The sequence below is a fragment of the Blennius ocellaris genome (assembly GCF_963422515.1).
Source record: "Blennius ocellaris genome assembly, chromosome: 1".
In the NCBI taxonomy this organism is placed as follows: Eukaryota; Metazoa; Chordata; class Actinopteri; order Blenniiformes; family Blenniidae; genus Blennius; species Blennius ocellaris.
In genome coordinates, this window is record NC_137650.1 from 34978130 (window position 1) to 35002610 (window position 24481).

At 43.4% G+C, this 24481-nt stretch overlaps 1 protein-coding gene across 1 annotated transcript in view; it reads right to left on the bottom strand.

Annotated features, from left to right (window-relative positions):
* Nucleotides 1–5519: 5519 nt before the first annotated feature.
* The window catches only part of ddb1 (damage-specific DNA binding protein 1), a 66438-nt gene continuing 47476 nt past the window's right edge, over nt 5520–24481 (bottom strand). The window contains exons 22-27 of the mRNA XM_080496025.1: nt 23372–23542; nt 18033–18142; nt 17202–17371; nt 12285–12387; nt 11297–11420; nt 5520–6215 (exon numbers count right to left, since the gene is read on the bottom strand). Of these exons, the coding sequence (XP_080352151.1) occupies nt 6132–6215; nt 11297–11420; nt 12285–12387; nt 17202–17371; nt 18033–18142; nt 23372–23542 (762 nt within the window). The 3' untranslated portion in view covers nt 5520–6131. The remainder of the gene's footprint in view (nt 6216–11296; nt 11421–12284; nt 12388–17201; nt 17372–18032; nt 18143–23371; nt 23543–24481) is intronic.

Consider the following 24481-nt stretch of genomic DNA (forward strand, 5'->3'; position numbering starts at 1 on the left):
TCAGCAGTTTGAACTCTTTATCTCGTGACTCGGCGGAGGTCGTCCGTGTTTTTAACAGTTTTGAGCGTCTCTGTTATCGTTTGTAAAGGAACAGGACAATGGTACCGAGCGACGCCCGAACTCGATGCAGAGGAGGAGTTTAAAATGTTTTCACTCACCGACAGTTGAAGCGTGCGAAGCGGTGAAGACGTCTGTATTTCCTCCGTCCCGAGGTGGCCGGACAGATTCCCGTCGTCAAACGGTCCGATTGTTCCCGACGTCAGGAACGTCAGTGACACAACAGTCACAACCTGAAAAACCCTGAATACATCTCTCATGGTTAATAAACACCCGGGGCGCCAAACTCCATGTAAACAAAATGTAAAATTCAGACAAAATCACGCGCTAACATTGATATTTATTGACGAAATCTTCCTTGAGATGGAACAATGAACCTTTTGCAAATGGACCCAAACACGCTTTGCTTGAACACTGAATATGGAACAAGCAAAGCTTAAGGCTATACAATATATAACTTAATATTGCACACATAATGCACAAAATGTAATTTCAATTAAAAAAATTTGAAAAAAACACCACATCAATAGCATTCATTTCTTAAATAACATTCGATACCAGAGGAAAATTATTTACATTTTCTTCAAACAGAATGGAATGTGATGTTACTGGAATATTAAAATATCAAATAAGTCTGAATAAAACATTAAGGCCATGTGGTGCACATTTGATTTATAAACAACATGGCCTTACCTTCACTTATACATGAAGTTCACGATCCTTCTGGAACAAAATGCTTTGAATGATTCCCTCCTGCTTCCGGTGGAAGTCCAGTAAAAAAAAAAAAAAAATAGTTTGACGTTGGAAACATGAATTCTTCCTCTGCAGCGGTGAGCAGAGAGGCTCTGGACTCACGGTCGCCCCCTGCCAGGAGGCAGAGGAACTGCCGGCCTCACCTGCCGCCTCTTCTCTTTCTAATACGCGCAGCAGCACGTGCGGAGGTCCGGGGGCTCATTTTAACACGTTTTTAAATCATTTGGCTGAAAACACACGGAGTGAGTTGCTCGTTCTCACTGCGCGCGCTGCGGCTCTGTGACGGATTGCGCAATCAGCGCGCGGCAGAATCGGTGCGTGGCGGCCCTGCCCAAAGCGCGAGACGCTTCACCTGCTGAACCGGAAGTTTGCAAATTTAGCGATTTTTTTTTTTTTTTTTTTTGCCGATCGAAGTGGTTAAAGTTGAATGGAAAATGTATTTATAGTTCAAACCATTGAATAAATATATCAATTTAATATTTTTTTAATGAACAATAACAACAATAATAGATTTAATCGACTTCTGAACAGCTTCTGACATGTTTACATTTTGCACATCTCACTTTCTTACTAATATTTTGCACTGCTCTGTTATTTTATTTTATTTTATATTTAATTTTATTCTATTTTTGTGTATATACTTACCGATTTATGTATGTCGGCTTCACGGTAGACGCCAAAATAAGAATTTCATTCACTGTGAAACCTGGCTTTTACTGGTGATGTGACAATAAAAACACCTTGAATCTGTAAATACACATCACATTTAAATAATATCAAAGTCCTACAAGGATTAAAAAGCGAGAAAAAAAACAAAACCCCAGACAATTTAAATGGTAAGTAAAACAAAAACAATTCAAAGTTTAATGGTTATCAAGTTCGGAAAGGAAAACCATGAAGGTGAGGTTTAATAACTGCACATCACTGGCACTGCGAGTCATTTTATTTCCTCAAATCTGATAAAAGCAGATAAAAAAAACCCACTATTTGGGCATTTTTGACAAACACCAGGGTTCTTCCAGGCTGCAGTGGGGCGTTATGTAGTGAAAGTCATCTGGGATAGAAAACTGGTGACAAGGGTCAGTTGTATTAGTGGTGCGATCCAAGCAGTAAGTTAGTGAAGCTCAAACTGTTGCACAAGTTCCTGCTGGTTCTGACAGAAAGCTGTCAGACGCTGCGCCGCGCAGTTTGTTTTGTAAAAGTCTGCATGGCAGCAGAAAACCATCCTGCTCGCTGTTCACCGCTGGATTCCTCACAATGAGGTGTATTGTTAATACAGTGACTGTCAAAATAAAACCACCAAGTCCCGGGAGAACATGGACGTCTACTGAGCATGTGCAGAAGAACTATTTTCTACAGCTGTGGCGATAATGCGCATAAATAACTACTAAAAAGGATGACAGTGAATATTGATTTATTGAATATTAAAGATGGCAGATGCAGCCGATTAATAAAAAAAAAAAACTGCAATAAAATATAGGTTTTAACACCAGTTGTGTCGTTTCACAGTGCAACACTGGAAATACTACTTGTTTGCTCATTGCACAAATGGATGTTTTTTAAACGTGTAATCAGGCTTCGCTTAAGATTTATTACCTAAAAGCGAAGAAATAATCGAGCAAACACACAGTTTTCTCTCCTCCGGTGTAGCTTAAACAGTCCATCACTGCAGTGGTGATATCGGAGTGTCCTTGGTGAAGCTGCAGAGTATAAACACATGAGAGGAAGTACATTTACTCACGTAACACACACTACAACAAAAACCCATCATGATTGTTGATGGAAAAATGTGAAATGTAATCTTATGTCAATACAAACAAGGAGAGATTTTCCAGCATTGATTTCCCATTCATGTATTCAGTCCAAGTGTTTGTTCTTCCCTCTGCAACCTCGTCTCAGCCTCAACAGTCACATTATGCCGTTTCATTGTGGAGACAGACCCCCCCCCCCCCCCCCCCCCCACCAACCCCCCTCCCCCCCCAGAATTCAGAAAACACGTTTAAATATGAAAAGGTGGAGAATGAAAACAATCCGGAGTGAAAGGAAAAGAAGCATTTTTTTTTAAACCACATCTGTGATTCCAGCGGCAGAAAGACTCCGACCTGCGGGTGGAGGAGGAGAGCAAACGAGGAGAAAACGGTACACAGCTGGGTCGTCGGGATTACCGAGACCAACCCAGGCTCAGCCAACGCCACACAATATGACACTTCAATGTGCGGGGACACCAAAAGGAAAGTTGTTAAAAACACAGAAAACTCCATGAAACTCTTATTTTTCGGTCACAATGATTGAACGAAGGGTTTATTTCGGTTACAGCGACGGAGCAACAGCAGTATTTTGTAGATTCAGTTTATCATGCTTAACAGTTCATGCACATGTTTTATGTTTTTGTTTTTTTTACAACATCTGGAGCTGAAATGTGTCCAGACTGACTCTTGGTTGTTTTTTTTAAAGCAATCCTTTAAAGATCAGCAGCGACGCTGTGAATTCCAGCTTTGGCTGCATTATGTAATAATGATGAAATACATTTTCAACTCATTTTGTAATAATCCGCCGCATTCCGTAATAAAATTCTTGAACGCAGTTTCTAATAAACTTCACAGCATTTTGCAAGTTTTTTTCTTTTTCTTTTTTTTTTACAAAATGTGGGTTAAATGATTAAATGAACAGTGGCGCTAATAATCTGGTTTAATTTCTCCCAGAAAAAAAAATGTCGAGTGTTTTTATATTTGCTTCTATTGATTTTTATGACTTGATATTCAACGTGTTTTATATTGTTGTCTTTACTCATATAGTTTTAAGCACTTTGAGGTGTACTAATGTAAAGTGCAATACAAATAAAATGCATTATTCAACCTGATTTAGATCCTGATTCTACCGTCGATGTTAACGAGACGTGAGCAAAAAGCAAAAACTGAATTCTAGTCCAATTGAAGCTTAATTCTTTTTCTCATCATTAAAAATAGAACTATGAATACAGATTAAGGCCAAAATGTATTACAAAATGCACCAAATCATTACATTTCCTTAATAAATAAAAGAAAAGTGTAACACCCACATTTTGTAATAACTGTTGCAATACGTAAGTTATTACATGAGTGGAAAAATGTACTGCAGCATTAAATACTGCAGCATTATCTCCGTGCTGTTTAACCATTTCTCCAATAAAGCGCACATTTAGGACAAAAACCTGAAAACGCAGACGGGAGCGGGAAGCTCAACAGGTGGCGCTGCTGAGGCGTCGTCCACGGCGCCACCAGGAGGCCGGTCAGGACTAATGAGGGTTTTTTTTCCCCCCCTGCTGTGAACAGGAGGACAGAACAAAGTGACATGCAGCGGAGGAGATGATTATTTAGACACATGTGGCTCTTCAGGTCGTCTGCAGCGGTTCCCTGCAGCTTTCACACAATTGTATGTAAATTCACCTTCTTAGCCGATTTCAATTTTATTTAAGAGTCGTCCCCACCTTCTTAATGGACATTAAATAAACGGTGAATTCCCACAAAGATGAAGCAGTCGGGAGTCCCAGAGTACGAGGACGGTGTGAATATTTAAACAGGTATAAATAATGAAAAAGCACTTTTCCAATCAGTGCTCAAATTTCTTTGATGTCATAATAACTTGTGTTCTTTGATTCCAGTCAATTTACACTTAAAAGCACCACAAATTCACCAAATCAGTTTCATGTGCGGATTTACTGTGTTTTCCCGGACGAAACGGCGTCGATGTACTACGAACAGGGATTCCACCTCTTTCTCTCACTCTCTCTTTCTCTCTCTCTGGGTTTAACGACAGTTTGCTTCCATAAAGTTGCAATATCGCCACCTGCTGGTTCTGTTTTCATTGTCTCCTCCCGCTCTCGTCCCTGATGACCGTTTCCCTCTCTCCCATCAGCAGCGTTTTCATCCCTGATGACCGTTTCCCTCTCTCCCATCAGCAGCGTTTTCATCCCTGATGACCGTTTCCCTCACCTATCAGCAGCACTTTCATCCCTGATGACCATTTCCCTCTCTCATATCAGCAGCGTTTTCATCCCTGATGACCGTTTCCCTCTCCTATCAGCAGCGTTTTCATCCCTGATGACCGTTTCCCTCTCTCCCATCGGCAGCGTTTTCATCCCTGATGACCATTTCCCTCTCTCCTATCAGCAGCGTTTTGATCCCCGATGACCATTTCCCTCTCATATCAGCAGCGTTTTCATCCCTGATGACCGTTTCCCTCTCTCCTATCAGCAGCGTTTTCATCCCTGATGACTGTTTCCCTTCTTCTTCTTCACTTGGGCTCAATGGCAGCTGGGCTCCCCGGCGTTGCACTACCACCACCTGCTGGTGTGTGAGTGCAAGTAATTTTCCTTCTAATGCTTTAAATCTTTAAATGGTATTTGACCTCCTGAGAAGTGTTACGATCGGTGATGATTATCTGGCTGCATTGCGGGACAGTGGGTCGCACTGTGGCGTCACAGCGAGGTGGTTGTGGGTTTGAATCCTCCCACAACCCGAGGCGATGGTGTGAGTTTCTCTGCTGATCCACTTCACTCTCAGGATCGACTCCAGTCCATTTAGACTTTTAGAGAACGGATTCGTCGGTGGTGCAAATATAAACAGACGTGGTGAAAGTTCGTGGGGGGAAAAAAAAAGCAAAGCTGCAGAAGATCGGATTAAAGGACGACCGAAACAGAGGATCATAAGAATCAGTCCGGGACAAAGGTGTGAACTGTACTAAAGCAAAGTTTATTTGAATAAACAAAGAAAACATCACAAAGACAAAATAGCTATAAATCTATCTTCTTCCTCATCTTGGCGAGTCAAACGGAGCGTCAGACTCGGAGAACAAACATGTAAATGTGATTTAACGTGGGAAGTGGAGGAGGATCATCCTCAACCTGACGCCCACCGGGGCTCCACTTCTTCTACTCTGCTTCTGGAAAAATCTGCTTTTTGAGTTGTTTTTTATTCTTCTTGTTGCGCTTCATGATCACGCATTATTCCACCCGGACACACACACGCACACACACACACACACTCTCTCTCTCTCACACACACACACACACACACACACACCCGCAGACCAGCGTCTCCACTTTGGTCTCTTCTGTTTAAACCGGTTGCTACGAGCGTCGCCGAGAGACTGACGTCTAAAAGGAGAGAGCTGCTCTCCGCCGCGGCGCCTCCAGGGTACGGAACCAACCCGACACACGACTGACGTCTGAAGGACCCACATGCACACGCCGCTCACTTACAACTATTTACAAATCTGCAAGAACCTCAAAGCGGTGAACGTCCCTCCGGGCGGCCGGAGGGTCTGGGTTGGCGGCCGGTGGACTAGTGGATCCTCGTCAGCTCCTCCACGATCTTGATCACCTCGTCCACCGTCGCCTCGCGCTTCATGCCGCTGCCGTCGTCGATCTGAAAGCCAGCGACAAGGAGCCGTGAGCCAAACTGTCACTCTGTCACCTCGTCACTCCTTCGCGCCCTTTAGGAGTTCAACTCAACTCAACTTTATTTATAAAGCGCTTTAAGCAGCCGTAGCTGAGACAAAGTGCTGTACATTGAATTAAAACTATCAGAGGCTAAATAAAAACATTAAAACGATAAAAAAGTTAAAACAATAAAAACAATCAGATGGTAAAACAATAAACAAAACATAAAAGGTTAAAACAATAAAAAAAAAACGAAGACACTAAAACCAGAGCAGAGTCTCACGCTCTCTCGAATAAAAATGGGTTTTAAGACGAGTTTTAAAAATGGACAGTGAGGGGGCTTGTCTAACGGGGGGGCGGGGCATTCCAGAGGTTAGGACCGGCAATCGAAAAGGCTCTTTCCCCTCTGAGCTTCCGTTTGGACCTCGGTACCTCCAGGAGCAGCTTTCAACTTTAATGATATTTACTTTCATTTATTTACAGGGGTCATAATTCAAGTTAATCTTATTTTAGTTCATCTCAACGACGCCCCAGAATTGTAGAAAGTGCGTCCTCTCTCTCCCCGGCTTGTTCAGGGTTTTAAAAAGTGTGTTGCTCCAAGCAGCCAATCAGAAATCAAACCCTATATAGTGTCATCGGGGGTTTAGCCAATCACAATCAAGGTAGGCTCCTCCCCCCCTTTTGACTCCTCCCACAATCAGACAGCTCTGCTCTGGCACATGGCACCACGAGAGGAAGTACTTCCTCCATCTTCCCATAGATGGGCGGAGCCAGTCCAGCTCACACAGACACAGCAGATCAAAGCCAGAGAAAAAGAACAATTTAATAAACCCCTCCCTCTTTCTGATATCGATCATATATTCGCCGCTTCTCCCCTCCACTCCTCCTTCAGACTCCAAATGAGCGTTTTCACTGAAGCGGTGAACATTAGTCAGGGATGCAATCAACAAGATTAATGAACCGGTGAGAGTTTAAAAAATCTAATAATCTCTTAAGACTGTTCTGAAGCAAACAAGTCCTGCCGATCAGGCGCCTTTAACTTCCTGTCTTAATGCCGCAGCCTGTGGCGTTTGTTCCATAACCACTGATACTTTCACGCGACACGACTGATTCATATCCTGTCCTGAAGAACTGAAGCTACTTGGCCTGAAGGAAACATCTGAAAGTTCTTGAAGAATCTTCTTGCGGCTGCAGGAAACACTTTTTTTTTTAAAGTAACATTTCTACAAGGAGCCGTTTGAATTCCTAATTAAGTGCATCGGCAGAAAAAGTGTGAATGTTGCAGTTTAACCTGCAACGTCCCAACGATGAAGATCCACGGTGTGAAAGTTTGATCTTAAATCTTAGTTAAATCTTCTAAGTAAGTACAGGTTGAAGCAGAAAAAAAATTACTCACAACTTTTAAAGCTTCTAAGTTAGAATTTCTGAGTGGGCACAGGTTAACATTCCTAATTAAACAAGTTAAAATCAAAGAATAGACATGTTAAAAGTTCTATGCTGACAAAGGTGGGAATTTATGAGCAAATATTAAAATAGATTTTAGTATGCAGATTCAAATTTCTAAATACCGTATTTTCCGCCCTATAAGGCGCACCTAAATACCTCAAATTTTCTCAAAAGCTGCCAGTGCGCCTTATATATGGACGATTGCTCTACTCAAGACTGCTATTTGACAGTTGAACAACCAGAAGCTTTTATTTTGACAACTCTAACTTCGCAACCTGATCTTCAGAGCGGACGACACTCCGCACAACACCTTCATCACTCATGGTTGCACACCAACATTCTAACAAACCAAAATAAACTAGATGAAATAACTACTCCCTAAACTGGGGAACAAAAACACATAAACACAATCAACACAACACCAAGCCCAACAACGAGCCACAATAACCTCCAACAACACAAAACATGAATTTGTCGCTGCAAGGCATGATGGGACATCATGCCTTGCAGCGACAAATTCAACCTGAGCTCCTCAGTGCAACCGATAGAAACTCCCATAATTCATTGCAGCTATTTGTGGTGTTTTAAATGCAATTATTGGGGGTTATATTTGGTTTGTGGTGTCGGTAATAATTGTGTTGTGTTGTGTTTTTGTTGCTTAGTTCATGTAGTTTAGTTTATTACCGGTAGTTGTAAGTTGTCAACCAGCAGTGAAGAAGGTTTTGTGTGTAGTGTCCTCCTGGCATAGGCTGCATGTAGGACTACTAAAATAAAGCGTGTGCACCTATCTGGGTGTTAGAATCAGTGGAAAATGTAACCTAATGGCTTTAAGCTATAAAGGTTGCTGACCTCTGGTCTATTCCAGGTGCGCCTTATATATGAATGAAGTTGTAAATTATGTCAATCAATGTAGGTGCGCCTTATAACCCGGTGCGCCTTATAGGGCAGAAAATACGGTAGATTAAAATGTGTAAGAAGTCAAAAAAACTTAAGACCAAGTAAGCACTTGTGCAAAAACCTAAAAGATGAAAATTCCGGGACGAATTAAAAAATGTCTATGTCGACAAAAGTTACAATTTCTGACTAACCGCAGGTTAAAATGTATTGGTAAGTTAAATCTGTGCTAAAATGTGTTTAAGTGAACAAGTTAAAATCTCTGAATAGATTTCATCCACTTCAGTTGGTGGAGAAGAAAGAAAGAGGTGAGTCGACATTTAAAATCTCCGCTGATTCAGGTGAAAACGTGCAAGTGAACAACTGATGCACCATATTTGATTCTAACTTGAGGAGGATTCCGTCTCCTGATAAAGACGCCGTCCAAATAATTCAGTAGCTCTTTATCAGCTGTTCTTAAAAAAAATCAACAAGGGAATGGGCTTTTGTTTCTGGGCTAAAATTCAATGTTTAAAAAGCAGTTTAGAGTTAAAAAAAAAAAAAAAAAAAGAGAGAGAGAGACTCAAGCCAGGATATGAATGTTTTTCCTGCCAGAAGTGATGTTGCCACCTGGTCTGTGATGAACGTTTTCCACTTCCCACTGGCAGGAGCAGCAAATAAAAAACTGTCCAAAGGGTTTTTCACAGTTCAACAAGGCTTCCAGCCAAAAAGCACACAACAAAAAAAACCAAAACAAAACAAAACAAAAAACTAAGTAAGAGCTTGTTTCTTCGGTTGGACCTCGGAACAAATAAAACGCTTGTGCAAACTGCTTTCCCTGCTATTCGGTGTCCGTTGCGCTGCAGTGAGGCCAGAGATGAACGCCTCGCTGCGTTACTGAGGTAAAGTGGTTAAAAGCTCCAGCCTCATGGCGGGAAGGTCCCCGGTTCAAGTCCTGGTTGTGTATTGCCCAGAAACAAAACAGAAAACAAGCAGCATGTTTGAGGCTAATGGTTCTCCTGGGAGAAACGTTCCAGCGCCGCAGGAGAATGACTCTGTTATAGTTTCACACTTGATTTTTAGTAAACCTTTGCCAGAAAATGTGCTTTTTTCTTTTTCCCCCCCCTTCTTTCTCTCGACCCTGACGACTCGTAACAAACGTTCTGTGATCGGGACTCAATCACTTTCAGTTTAATTCGTGCTGCAAAGATTTTCTTCTCCGGACTGTGTCTTTTCAAGAGTCGGTCAAAATTAAAGTTGCATATCCAGAGTTGCTCTTCACCGGACACACGCTCCCACAGCGCCTGATGTCTCGAACAAACTGTCCAGTGTTTGAGGCTTGGAGTCGGAAAATCTGCACGAGGAGGTGATTTGTTTAAAAACTACAACAAAGTGGGAAGCCTCATGTTTCCATGACTACTGAAGAGCGTCGTATTTTAGTCATTTTTAGCACGTAGCCTCGCTACTGTGTGAACCCTGACGCTCGTTAGCATGGTTCGGGGTTTACGTGATGCCCCTGAACGCATCACTCTGATAAAACCAGGCCAACATGGCGGCACGGACACAAACTGCCTTTACCGTTCAGTTTAATGTGTTTCTGAAAACATTTGAATCAAGAAATAAACCACTTTGCTGCGTCTTCTAATATATTTCCTTTTCTCATTTCATTTTGGAACTAAAAATATAAATCTATCATAGCTCTATAGAATCAGTCCCACCTGTGTGGATCCTCAACACCTTGGAAAGGAAATTCCTCCTCTCTGCTTCAGCGTTTGAACGCATCAGGATGAGTCAGAGAATTACGGGCCAATCAGAGGCCGCTCATCAAAAAGGTATCGACTGACCAATCACGTTGCTCCTCACTGGGCGTGATACAAAACAGCAAGTCAGTAATGCGTTATGTACACGAGCTGATAATTCACCATACGTCGGTGAAAAAAGATGAATTTAGACAAAATTGGACGATGAAAAGCAGTGATGGACATTATTCACATATTGTAGAGACTTTCAGAAACACATCCGCTGTGCGTTCGGCCGCGTTTTCTGAAATCTGACCGTCGAAATGACGGCTGGACGACGCGCTGCCTCAAACCAGGAGTTCCAGAGTGCTGATGCCTCAACGCAGCATTTTAATGAGTCCCTACTATTTGATATTTACGAGTTTATGAAGAAAACCTGCCTGTGTGTGGGCGTGTTTTATTTCACCTTGTTAAATTAATGAAAAACAAGGCAAAAACGGTTCACTCCTAAAAACGATTAAATGCTGATTGCTTAAAATCTTGTGAATTTGAGAGTAATAATAAAATAAGTGAAGTGGCAGGAAGGAGGGAGGACGGAGCTTCTGCGGACAACATCGCACCGCCGCTCTGTTTGCTCTTCTACCTCGTCCGTCGTTCAGCTTCAGTGTTAAAGCGGGTTGAAAACACACGGAGGCTTTTATAGACGAGGAACCGGCTGAAATGTGAAACGACTGAAAAGAAAATACCATGAATGTTTAACCGAAGAAAGACGTTGAAGAGAAAAGTCTTGCTGTGCGGAATAATTAGAGCTCCAAGTTGTAGACAACGTTATTAATCTGGAGATCTATAAGAATATAACGACCTTGACGGAGTCCTGAATAAGTTAAGCCCGTCTGGGTCGATGGCGTTACTAAAGCCTCCCCCGGGGGCGCCCGGCGCAGGGCGGAGGGCTGTAGACACTGTGATCACCACGTGTAAAGTGCGGGTGAGGAGGAAGCGGCGCCCCGACCTGGAGAGTGCTGACGACCTCCTGCATCTTGGCCCGGCCCAGGTCCAAGAAGCTCTCGATCAAGTCCCCGTCGATGAATCCCGTGGCCTGCTCCGTCTTGCGCTCCGTGTGGAAAGACCTCCAGGTGCTGCGGAGTCAAGGGAAAATCCAGACCAGACCAGCGGCGGCACCTGAGGCCTGCACCGACACACTTCCGCCTCCTCCTCAGGACAACAAGAATCGTTTCAGCGCGAGGAGCAGAACACTGCGATTACTGCAATCACCTTTAATTCTCTCGACACACGACCAATAGAAAACTGTTCCAATTAAAAGACGGACTGGTTTGCATTCTACACTCAAGCCAATTTCTAAACAGAAGACGATGATGAGCTCCACAGCTATTTGTAGGATTCTGGTCATTTGAGGAACATTTGAACTCCAGATCACTGCATCGTTGAGGTGATTTCATCACAATAAATGTCTTTTTCATGGCACGAGGAGCCGTAACTCTTAAATCCTTGTGGGGGAAATGGTTTTAGATAAGCTGTGATCAACAAGCCTTTACATTTTGAACCACATTCACTTAATAACCAGACTTCTTATTCGCCTGCTCACTTTGATGAGATTCGTCACATAATAATACTTTAAACCTGCGGGAAGTGGGATTTGAACCCGAGTCCTCTGAATTACAGCCTTTGGAGACAAAAACTGACCTTTGCTTATAACACAACACTATGAGCATTAACAACGGGAGTCCACGGAGGTTTAAACAAACAGGCCATGTTGGATTGTTAATACGGTGACTGTCAAAATAAAAGTACCAAGCCTGGGAGCCACGCCACTGTGGAGGAAAACCTTATTATTGTCGATGGACTGAACACCGTGAAGAACCAATAGCACACGCAGTAGCAGCATTTCGGGAAAAATTGGCGACTCCCCCCCCACCCCCCTCCCCCGTTTCCACGGCGACGGGGAGATTTCACTCGACAGAGGACCAGGAGAAGGATATAAGCTGTGCTCGATCTTGCCCACGCTCTTGATGACCTTGTTGAGGCGGTTCTGCAGGTCCAGCAGGAGGCTGTACCAGCCCTCGGACAGCGACGTCACCAGACCTGCAGCGGGGGGAACACAAACACAACACCGCTCTGTGACTTCGGGAGGCGCGGAGCAGACGGTAAACACTTTGGAATGCCTCGGGAGCGGCGGGGGGGCGGGGGGATCGGAGTCACAATAAAACTCCTGGTAGCGTCATATTAAATAAATTATAAGATCATTAGTGTGACTTCAAAACTACTCATGCAAGTTTGATGCCTGTGTGCCGGGACTGTGTGGGGAGTGAAATGGCATGATATCAATACTTGAATAATTAACCACGTTTCCAAGCCGCTTCATCTGGAGAGTGATTCTGTTGTAAATCACAAAGCTTGGCGGGAGCGCCGTCACCGTCTCCCCCCTCCCCCCACCCCTCCCCGCCGGTAGACGCTTAAGCTGTGTGACACTGAGTGCATTGCTCCGCTGCTTCGGGGAGGCAATCTGCACTCCAAGCTGACGGCGCGCACAAATAGGCGAAGTTGTGGGACGAAGACGGAAGACGGAAGACGGAAGACGGAAGACGGGCGGTTGATGTGTGATGGCGGCGCTCGTTTCTGCACATGAAGCCATTAAAGTGTTTTGGGACGAGCTGCCAGCAGCAGAACGACGGGACCGCAGCCCACAACTAGATGCATCAATTTGCGGGACTGTTTCTCGTGTGTGTGTGTGTGTGTGTGTGTGTGTGTGTGTGTGTGTGTGTTGTTTTGGGGTTCCCAACTATTCAGGCAAATTATGGTGCCAATTTTTATTTTAATGGATAATGTCATGCCGTAGCTCCGCCCACAACAACAACAACAACAACAACAACAGCGCAAACAAAACTTTTTTGCGTTATTGTTTTTTTTTTCTGATTCTAAAAGTTTTCCATCTTAGGAAAGTTCTCACTTTAAAACGCCGACAAATCTCCAGCCATGACGAGTGGATAACTGCTTATTTCTAAGTGCCCATGTTCCGTTCTGGGTTTTACTTTATGTCTTATACCCAGATATGGTTGTTTTTGGTAACTTTTATTTGTATTGTATAATATTCGTATACACCAGATTGCTGCAACAAAACAATTTCCCTTCGGGGAGGAATAAAGAAAGTAGGTAAGAAAGTAAGTAAGGAAGTAAGTAAGTAAGTAAGTAAGTAGTAAGTAAGTAGTAAGTAAGTAAGTAAGTCGTAAGTGAGTAAGTAGTAAGTGAGTAAGTAGTAAGTAAGTAAGTAAGTAAGTCGTAAGTGAGGAAGTAGGTAAGTAAGTAAGTAGTAAGTGAGTAAGTAAGTAAGTAGTAAGTAAGCAAGTAAGTAAGTAAGTCGTAAGTGAGGAAGTAGGTAAGTAAGTAAGTAGTAAGTGAGTAAGTAAGTAAGTAGTAAGTAAGCAAGTAAGTAAGTAGTAAGTAAGTAAGTGAGTAAGTGAGCAAGTAAGTGAGTAAGTGAGTAAGTGAGTAAGTGAGTAAGTAAGTAAGTGAGTAAGTAAGTGAGTAAGTGAGTAAGTGAGTAAGTGAGTAAGTGAGAAAGTGAGTAAGTAAGTGAGTAAGTGAGTAAGTGAGAAGTAAGTAAGTAGTAAGTGAGTAAGTGAGAAAGTGAGTAAGTGAGAAGTAAGTAAGTAAGTAAGTATCTATATATCTATCTATCTATCTAACTGTGTTTTGTTTACAAGTTGCTGGCTCCTGGAGTGCGAGACCTTTCAAAATAAAAGTACTGTACAGCTCCTGGTGTCAGTGTGGGTTGAATTCAGTGCAGCAGCTTGTGAGGGATTGATTTCCAATGTGTGGTCTCAGTGTAACGGACACATGGGAGTGAGAAGGTGAGCCTGCTGTCGGCGCCAGACACCTCCGACATGTCAGCAGCAATGACATGGCGTGTTGACATGCTAGCTGAATACCGCCGTGTCATGGCCGTCAGGTCGCAGTGCACACACACACACACACACACACACACACACACACACACTGTGTGTGCTCGGAGCCCCTTCACACTCACTGGATCATTTCTTACAAACACATTTCTACCACAGTATTAAAAAGTTACTTCACTGGATGGTTTATCTATTCCTGCTACAGCCACTTTGTTAAATGTGAGTTAAATCCAAAACATCTCAGAATTTTGAGGCAAAAGCTGGAATCCAACCCCGAAACCTTCAAACTTTTTGTTTCCATCGATTTGTAGTTACTTTCCCCTTTCTAGTACCAAATCGTCCTGGGTTCATCGTCTGCTGCTGCAAGGCTGATCGTATTACTATTCAGGGTAATTCGACAAAGAACCTCCTCAAGGAACATTTTTACACCTGTTGAGGAGAAGAAGAAGAAGCTGGTGCATCAATTAAAGCACAATATGTCAAAGCAGCAGAGATATTATATTGAAGCTCTCTTCAGATTTGTGCAGCCAGAGTTCATTTAGTAAAAACAAAAACAAAAAATAACTAATGAGAGGCAATGAAATTGGGTTAAAATGAGGCTTTTAAAGTTGTGTGATGTCACATATTTGTGTTGTGTTACAGTTTACCAACGATCGATTTTTATATATTGATTTTTTTCTTTTCTTAATATATATATTAAGAAAAAAAAATATATATATATATATATATGAAAACTAATCTTAATCAGTTTTTTCTTAATATGGTTATTAATATTTTTAATTTCGAGCAGTTTTGTTTTCTAAAGCTGAGGCTCCTGTTTGTGACTGAAGTTCACTGCTTTCGTCATTTTGACCAACAACTGCTCTTCTTTCATGTGTGATTGTATTTCTCTGATTAGCGTTTTCTTTTTTTTTTAATTAGACAATTCTTTGAAAAATAAAAACAGTAGTAGTGTATATAAATACTGTAAATTTCTCTTTATGAGCGGTCTTCAATTTTTTGGGGACATTTAAGAATTGTTCTTCAAACCGTATCAGAACTTGCAGCGCTTGAATTTGCAAAATAAAAATCTTTTTTAGCTGACAATCCGATAAATCGACTAAATCGATGTTTTTCCCAGCCCTATCTAAAGTGAGACCGATTTACTGTTAAAGGTCATTAATTCAATTCTATAAAGCAGTGGTGTGAAACTGGACTGATAAACCATAATAACCTTTCTCTTTCTTTCAAAATAAAATAATTAGCACAGAAAATTGTTAGAATCTCAGCACAAAGCCAATTGGAACGATACTCCTAGTATAAAATACTAAAAGTATGTTCAATATTGTATTTAAATACAAGTTAAAAGCCTCATGTTGCTCACCACAAACTGAACAATATGGCTTCTTCTTCTTCTTCTTCACTGTTGAACTTTCTTCAGAGACTTTTATTTTTTAAAGGAGCGCCACAGAAAGCTCTGGAATAATGCGTGGTGATGCTCCGGGAGGACTCGCTGCTCCGTCCCTGTTTTCATCTCCGTCATCATTACCGCCAGGCTCAATGTATCTGCTTTAGATCAGCGTAATGAGGTGGAACGCTGTGATTTCTCTGCCTTTCTCTCAAATGGAAACATCAGTTTCCATTCGAAGCGCCGTCGTTGGCGCCGCGCGGCGTCGCACGCCCACTGGTCGAGAAGACGAGCCGTGCAGAGGCAGATTTAATCTACTCTACAGTCGGAGCTTCCACACCGAAATGGGAACACGCATTTCCAATGTGAACCGTCATTCTCAATAGAAAATAAGAAGCTAATTGGGGGATTTCTCTCAGTTTGGGAGAATGCCGTTCCTGACAGATTTCTGCGCGCTCCAAATTGTCCTGAAGTCTTTTAGCAGGAAGCCGGTTACCGCGGGAGAAGTCCTCCTGTGCAGCCGGTCGCTGAATTCACAAAACGACCGTTCAGAGTTTTTACAATTGACTGTTTGAATTCTTCACTGCAACTATGGGAAAGAGCCCACATTACCCAGCGGGACACTTCTCACAGTGTTGCTTACTGGAGGTTCCAGTGGTTTTCTACAAGCAGAGTGAGAGGCAGAGCTTTCAGCTCTCATGTGGAACCATGATGGATCCCAGTGGCTTCAGTCAGGGAGGACGACACAGTCAGACGTTAGAACCTTCAGGCCATCCTGGACCGTTTTCTACTGCGGGTTTAAAGTGCCGGGAGGCCTGAACTGCAGAGCCTCTTTCCTCCCTCACTCACCATGTTTCACTATTACACGTCAATTCGGCCTTAATGTCAATTAATTAATTAATCGAACAATGTATTAAGTGAACTCAATCATTTTGCCGGCCTCGATACATCGCCTCGGTACGATAACGGAGGATTGCCACGACCCCGCTGTGGGAATATTTCAGCTTCAAACCCAATGAGAGAAGTGCAGCATGAACCAGCCAGTTTGAACACAAATTTATTCTCACCTAAAACATAACCACAAGACCCAGTTTCCAAACAGGGACTTTCTATTGTTAAATATTATTTATATGTTTTCTATATGTGTGGTTTTATATTTGAGTTGGGTTTTGTTTTGTTTTTTTTATAAACAGAGACTCGGTCTATTTTATGATTTGTGGTTGTGATTTTCATTCAAGTGCAGTTTTTCTATTTTCCTCAGTTATCGTCACAGGTCTAATAATACGTCGCCTCTGCTGTCTGCATGCATCATCTACAGTTCTTGTCTTTAAATTATGAAGCTCTCACGGGCCAGTTGGGGACTTGTAGGCGCTCACATGTGGCCTGCGGGGCTTTAAGATGAAAAGTCCAGGTTCAATCAAAGTACTTTTCCCCCCAGGTGTCTTGTAAATGTGGCGTCTGTTTCCTCTGCCATCGTCTGGTGACTTGTGTCGCGTGCCACTTGATTTTCATGCTGCGAAATCTTGCAAGCATAGTATTGATGGAGCGGGGAAAATAAATAAATGAAATTATGTGTGTGTGTGTGTGTGTGTGTGTGTGTGTGTGCTCACCGATCATGCCGTTGACGGTGCCGAACAGCACGGAGCCCTGGGTGGGCGTGGAGCTCTCGCCCAGGTTCTGCAGCACCAGCGAGCCGTGGCAGAAGACGTTGACGAACTCCCCGAGGTGGAACACCCCCACCTCCTGCAGGTGCTGCCGCTCCTCGTCCGTCGTGGCCGCGCTGACCGCCGGGAGCAAAACGCAAAAAAAAAAAAAAAAAAAAAAAAAATGGAGACAGGAACAGAAGGAGCAGAGATTATTATCTGAGGAGTGGGTGGAAGACGAGTCGTGACACAAACAAGGAGTGAATCAAAGTGTTGCAGCAGAGAAAAGCAACAACAGAGGAGAAGGAGAAACAGTGGGGGGGGGGTGGGGGGGTCGATCGATGAGGTAACGGAAAAACAAGAGAGGCAAAGAAATGAGACGTGCTGTGAAAGGTCAAAGGATGATAGAGAAGTAAAAGATGGAATGGCGAGAAACAGTGAAGGAAACAACGGGAGGAGAGTGGCGATACAAAAATAAAGGTCAAAAGCATTGAGCGGCGTGAGCTGATGTATTAGGCGGATAACGAGCGGAGGCATGAGCCTCACGCACTCCGACAACATCGGTCCCTCCTTTTCCCTTAAAGCCAACACACATCCAGCCAACTTAGATTGTCTTTGTTTTCTCAGCAAGTCCTCGGACGTGGCAGCGGCATCCTGACGACACACCGCCGCTTCTCAAATCAACACCGGCGGTCGTTTACCAACTCTCTGTTAGGCGGCGTGTAGAAGAGCGACCATCACCAGGAGCAAGTACAGATAAAGTAAACTTGATGCAGCTCGACCCCCTGCTGGCCTCACCTGTCCTTCTGGCACACGAACAGGTTGAAGGCGTTCTCCGCGCCCAGGAAGTTGTCGTCGTCCAGGATCTCCACCGCGCTCATCCAGTTCGGGTTGAAGTCACGAGCGATCTGGCCCAACGGGAAGCAGGAGGAGAGTCAGTGAAAACAATGAGCGGCGAGCGGCGCCGCTGGATGGCGGGGCGGTTCTCCTCTCCAGGTAAATACTGCATCATCTACGAGTGCAGAAATCCAAATATGTCAAAAATGCTTCTTGCTCTCGAAGAGAAACTCAAAACAAAAATATCCGAAAACCCTGCTGCAGTCATGAATAGATCAACTTGCTACTAATTTATCTTTAAAGCCACGCCGTCGGGGTGAGGTCATAAAAACACCCATAATGCAACAGCTATAGAAGAGTTTTTGTCACATTTCAGTATCGAATATCAAGTTTCGAGTGAAAACACGGAGCGAACGCAACTTTTTCTTCTTTTTTTTCTTTCACTGAGACAACAATTCAATATATTTGAGGGTTTTTAGAAACAAGGCAGATTGTCGCAGGGATAATAATATATAATTATATAATAGCTTATATTGTGAAAGTCTCATAAATGCCTTTTATTGCCAGCGGTGAAGAGATCACAATAAGAAGCTGGTTGGTGTGAAAAAGTATTTTTCATTTTTGGGATCAAGTTTTCAGCTTGCATCTTGTGGAGAATAACAATTTTTTGTCTGTTTGTTCTCTCGCTCTCTTTTTTTTTTTAATAAAAAAAAAAGAAAGACATTTTTAAATACATTACATTCCAATCTGCTTCTATAGAGGAAAATAGAAAAGCAGGTGTGTTTGTGACTGTGGAAAGGAAAAACTCCCCCAACAGGGAGAAACCTTTGCAGCAAACGCAACTTTTTAAAAATGAAATGCTGCTACTGCTCATGGGCACCACGGCCATAGTAAACATCTATTTTATTGTAGGTGGACAATAACAACAATGTTTTCCTCCCCGTCCACAGTCTCCTGGGACTTGGTGGTTTTACAGTTGAGACTCACGGAGATCCACGCGAACTCGCCATTGTTATTGTTTATAATGTACATGTTGCATACTGGTCTCTGTGTGCATGCATGTGTATGTAGTTTCAATACAAAAACAACCAATGGCGCAAAGTCGTGCCTGACGTGCTAACTACATCATAACTACCCCCCCCCCGACCCCCAAAAAAAGACTTTAAAGTTTAAATTCAAAAGTTCTTACAGCACAACTCGAGGCGACACTGGGCTGTATGTGGTCCCTGAATTAAATCGTGCTTGACTCCACTGCGATTTATGTACCGACTGACTGTTGGTTTCCGAGGCGGACAATGTGGACTGATAATATCTAAATAAACAATACGGACTATAAAGCTATTACAGTGACAAAATGACTGGTGTGCATCTTGATTTGTGTGTAATGACACTTGTGGCTGTAATGAGATTTGTGATTGCATACTTGGATTTGTGCAGACACATTTGTGCGTGCGTATTAAAATATTTGTGCACGGGTAATCCAATTTGTGTGCGTGCACTGGGACACAAGCAGGCTTCCGAGGACCTGTAGACGTCGACTGTCTTCACCTGGATGTTTTCTTTTGCCCTGGAAGCAGACTGGAAGGTTTCTCTCTTGGTCTTACTCAGCAGGGCTGCACGACACCACTTGAATATACACGTATTCTGATTACTTTTAATGGATTTCAAGCGCAACAAACAGAAAATTCGGTTTGTACTCGTGAGCCTGCAAGCCGTTGCCGAGGGCAAAGAAAACCCAGAATTTAGGATCCATTTCTAACATCCAGACCTGCCTGAAAATAGAAGTCCTTTAACATCATTATCAGATTTGCTCTTATGAAGAGGAGAATATTACACACACGTTCCGTAATAGGAGGAGGTGAAGATTATGGGGCCCCTGTGGCCCCCACAAATCCCAGCACTCACACAGCAAACACAGCACCGTCCGACTGGATTCAACTTCAACCGATCTAATTAAATATGCACTAATTTGATACGCATACAAGTCTAAATATGCAAAAAAAAATCTTATTACAGAAGCATAAATGTTATTCCAGCCGCCTGCTTTGAAGTTTCATTCGAGCTGCTCAATTTACACATGCAAATGACTCTGGGTGTTTCACATGTTATGCGTCAGTTACGTTCGTCTTGTTGTTAAGCAACACGTCCAGTAAAGTACAGTGCGGCTTAAGGTCGTTGTTTATAGAAGATTTATGAAGTTGGAAGACTTTATTCAAACATATCCAACAGTTCTGCCGTCTCCTTTTGTTCCTTTCACTGGTGGTACCAGAGCTATACGGCTCAACACTGCCACCACAGGTCATCAGAGGTATTCACACCCTCAAGCTCCCTGGATGTGAACAAAATACACATGGAATGAATGCAGAAAGCTCCGCCTGCATCCGGCTCTGTATTTTGGCCATAAATTACCCATTAAGGTCACGACAATGTTTTCAAGTTAAAATGGAAAACTTTTTAATACATTTCTTCTGCACATGCTCAGTAGCTGAACAATGACGACGTCTGCCTCCAGAGAGTCGTGACTCCCCGTCCAGGTTCTCCTGCGACACACAGACGACTATAAACTCCCCGTAATGGACTCTCCTGGTCGGCTTGTTCCCCTCATCGGCATTGAAGACCAGTAAAACTCCAGCTCGTGGATCTCGTGAAAGTTTCAATCATTGCATCTCGACCCCGACTGACTGTAATTAACTTTCACGCTCCGTTTCTCCGCTCTTCGGAGATTATCTGACGAAGGTCACCTTGGTCTCCGCTGACCTCCCCCCCTCTTTTGTTGTTGTTGGCAGTTTTGTTTAATTAATTTGAAGTTCAATTGGGTTCAGCAGTCGCTCTGCTCCGGTTTCATTGGCTTTGATCGGGGGTCTGCAGCCCGCTGCTCTTCTGCCTTTTCCCTGAAGCGTCCACAGAATTACATCTGAATTCACTGCTTTTATTTCCTGTCTGACTTTGCTGCACAGCCGGAACATATTTAGAAGAGACAGAAATATGAGTTGGTAAATGTAACATGCATGACAGAAGAGGAACATTGATTGTTTAGTTAATTATCAAATCAGAACGAAAAACTGGATTTTTAAGGCACTTTAACAAAGAAAATCCCCAAAAACTCCACATGAGCAAGTCCAGGATGGCAGATGATTGGAGCTAAACAAAACACTCTGGGCTCCTCCATTGTTATTGTCAATCTACTAGTGCATGTGTTCAAAAAAAATAACTACTTACTGTGTTTGCAGCTCAAATGTGCAGAAAAGTGTTTTTTACCCCGTTGACATAAAATGGAAGATTTAAAAACCACCGACTTTGTTTTTGTGTAATCTTCGAGCCAAAATGCAACAAAACTTTCTTTCGAAAACATTGTGAACACGGCCCTTCTCATCAACACTGACAAACAGAAGGCGACCTGCTGCCCCAGCTGAGCCTCCTCACTTCACTCCTCTTTAGCTCTTTTTGTTCGCCACCGAATCCTGAGGTAAATATCAGGCTCTCGCTAACTGTGAGTGCTGTTTGCTGCTGGGCAGCGATGGATTTACGGGGCTTTTTTTTCCCCTGTGAAAAGCAGCAGGAGACGATGCTGATGAGAGCGCTGTGGATGAGCCACAGCAGTCGGGGGGGGGGGGGGGGGGGGGGGGGGCTGCAGACAAAAGGAACCGACACAATCAGGGCAGAATGAAAGACGCTCCGGAGCCCCGCCGAGTTGACGCTAACTGCAGAGCCGGCTTGCAATTTTCTCTTATCGCTTGCCATTCGATCCATTGTTAACACAAAAATATTGATTGTGTTGGCATTGGAATGTAAAACGCGGCGTTTTCCCATCCGAGGCTGTTTAAGGTGCAAAAACCCGTTTCTGTACGACGAGCACAACATCCCGCCGCAGGCGGCCGCCGGGCGCGTGACTCCGCCTCCGAGCGCTTCATCTGCGAGCAACAAATCAATTTCAACTCTCTGCTCATCAAAACCAAGAGGTGCAAAAGACGTGTGATTCCCAACAAAAAGGCTTTGTGTGGGTTTCAGCGAGGGATTTTACTGAAGACTCATTTCTCTGTTGTCTGCGAAATGAAAAATGTAATCAGCGTGAACATTTTAATTAAAATTGTTCAGAATTACAGTTTGTATTAAAAGCCTTTAAAAAGAAAACAACAAACTTCAACAGTAATGAATTTAGCTGCTCCTGAAGTCTGGGGCTGTGCAGCGGTCTGTGTTAGCAATTCACAATCAGTTTATTTAGACGACAGCATTTTAATAATTATGTACATTTTACTAAGAACTATTTAACATTTTTTATTGATTTTTTTGTGCATTGAACAAGTATTGATGACAGCTGTGGTGTATAGGTGCAGTAGCATTGTTTCAAAAAACATGCGTTTCCCCCCGTTTCCATAGAGACGGGCTGTTGCCGTTCCAGTGGCTCCGAGCACCGTCGTTATGTAAACGGACACTTAAAGGTATACAGGAGGATTTTCCCGAATTTTAGGAAAGAACCGCCCTCTCCACCTTTTGAAAAAATGCACATGCGCAATGAGACGGAACGCCTACTAAAACGTGTGCGAGAGACGTGCACGAGCCCAGTTCTCCTCGTGCACGCTCTGTTTACAAGTCACAAGTCGGCATCGTAATAACTACTGACGATGCAAATTACAAAACAAACTAATCAACCCTGGAAAGTTACAATATAGACGGAGATCACTTTTACTGGAAGTGATTTGAAATGGATTTCTCCAAATAGAATGCCAAACTGTACCTGTGGAGTAGAAACTTGGCGACTGAAGCGTCAGTGGGAAGCCCAACCTGGGCTTTCAGCGCACGCCATCGTGTGAAACAATCTCCCCAAAAACACTCTGGTCTTGTTTCTCTCTTCCCAAGCCTTTCTCTTCTTCTCATACACTTTTTCTCTTGCGACCCTCTGACCATTTTCAAAGTACCCGGTGAGAACTGCGAGCTAGCTGAAGGCGTAGCTCACCATAGACACCTGAAAGCACGCATGCGCAGAAAGTGAAAACTAAAACTGGGGACGAGCACGTACGATGGCCTTGCGTAATATATCACCAGAATGATTGACAATTGGGAGGACCAATAGTCTTGATGATCCACCCGGAAAAAGAACATCCTCCTGTACACCTTTAAAGCACAATGAAAGTTTCCCGTGTTCACTTGAAATCGTTGGGTAAACGAGGCTCCACATGGACAGGCGGAATTGAAAGACCAACACACTCCCAGACACAGATTCACGGTTTCTGTGAAATCTTTCACCCCACACACACACACACACAACCCTTCCCCGCAGGTGGTCTGGAAAGCGTCCTCACCTCTTCGAAGTTGCCCTCCATGGGTTTGTACGCCAGCAGCAGCACGGACCTCATCAGGTCTCCCACCAGGATGAAGTCTCCCTTGGTCTTCAGGTAGAGGGCCATGATGTTGTTGTAGTGGTTGCACTCAGTCCGCAGCTCCTTCTCGGCCGTCCACTCGTACAGACGCACCTGAAACCACGCGGGGGAGATTAGCTTGCGCGGCAGACTTCCGCCGGCACGACGGGCCGAGGGGACGATTAGCGAGACGATCCCGGCTGCCACATTAACGAACAGCAACGGCTAATTACGCCGGCGGCTCCGTGCCATCTGCGCCGTCTCAGCAGCTTTTATTAAGGGCTTGGAGGCGAAGTGAGCGATGAAGGTAAAGCCTCTCACCGCTGTCCGGGTGATGTCAGGAGATGCTGGACTTAAGTGGAGGCTTGCTTAACTATATTAGAACTAGACTGACGTGGATTTATTTGGATTTTACCACATAAGCGTGTCATCCTTCCGTCGTGTTTAGATTATCGGACGTGTTCGTGAACGTCGTCTGTGACTCGAGGGGCACATTGAAGACGTTTCAGAGACTATAAACTGATAGCAAGTTCAGTTTTTTTCAAAAAATATCTTGATCAGGGTTGTCAAACATAAGGACAAAACTGTCGCTCCAATCAAAAGAAATATCTTAAGAGTAGCAGACACGAGACCTGAGCTGAGATATCGGCGACGCTGCCATGAAAGATAAACCAGCATCAACCTCAAAGCCGTGTCGTCACGGTGATTATGTCAAAACATGAATAATGGAACAGCCAGAAGGAAAGTTTTATGGACATTTTAGTGTCGTCCATGTTGAGATTGTAGTCATTTTCTGCAGTAATTGTTGGGTTTTGTGAAAATATAGACATTCTCATCATCTACACTCAAGAGGAAAACAAAAAACAAAACCTCTAGAGTTGAAATTAAATAAAGGTTTATATGGCACTATTTTACTCGCCCACTTGAAATGAAATTAAGCGGTATGTAACCCCTGATTTAAAATGTATCTGACAACCCTGGTTTCGAACAAAAAGGTTTGAGAAGAATGCTTTTGTTTTAACATTTTGCTTAATTCCTTAATATGAGGCACTT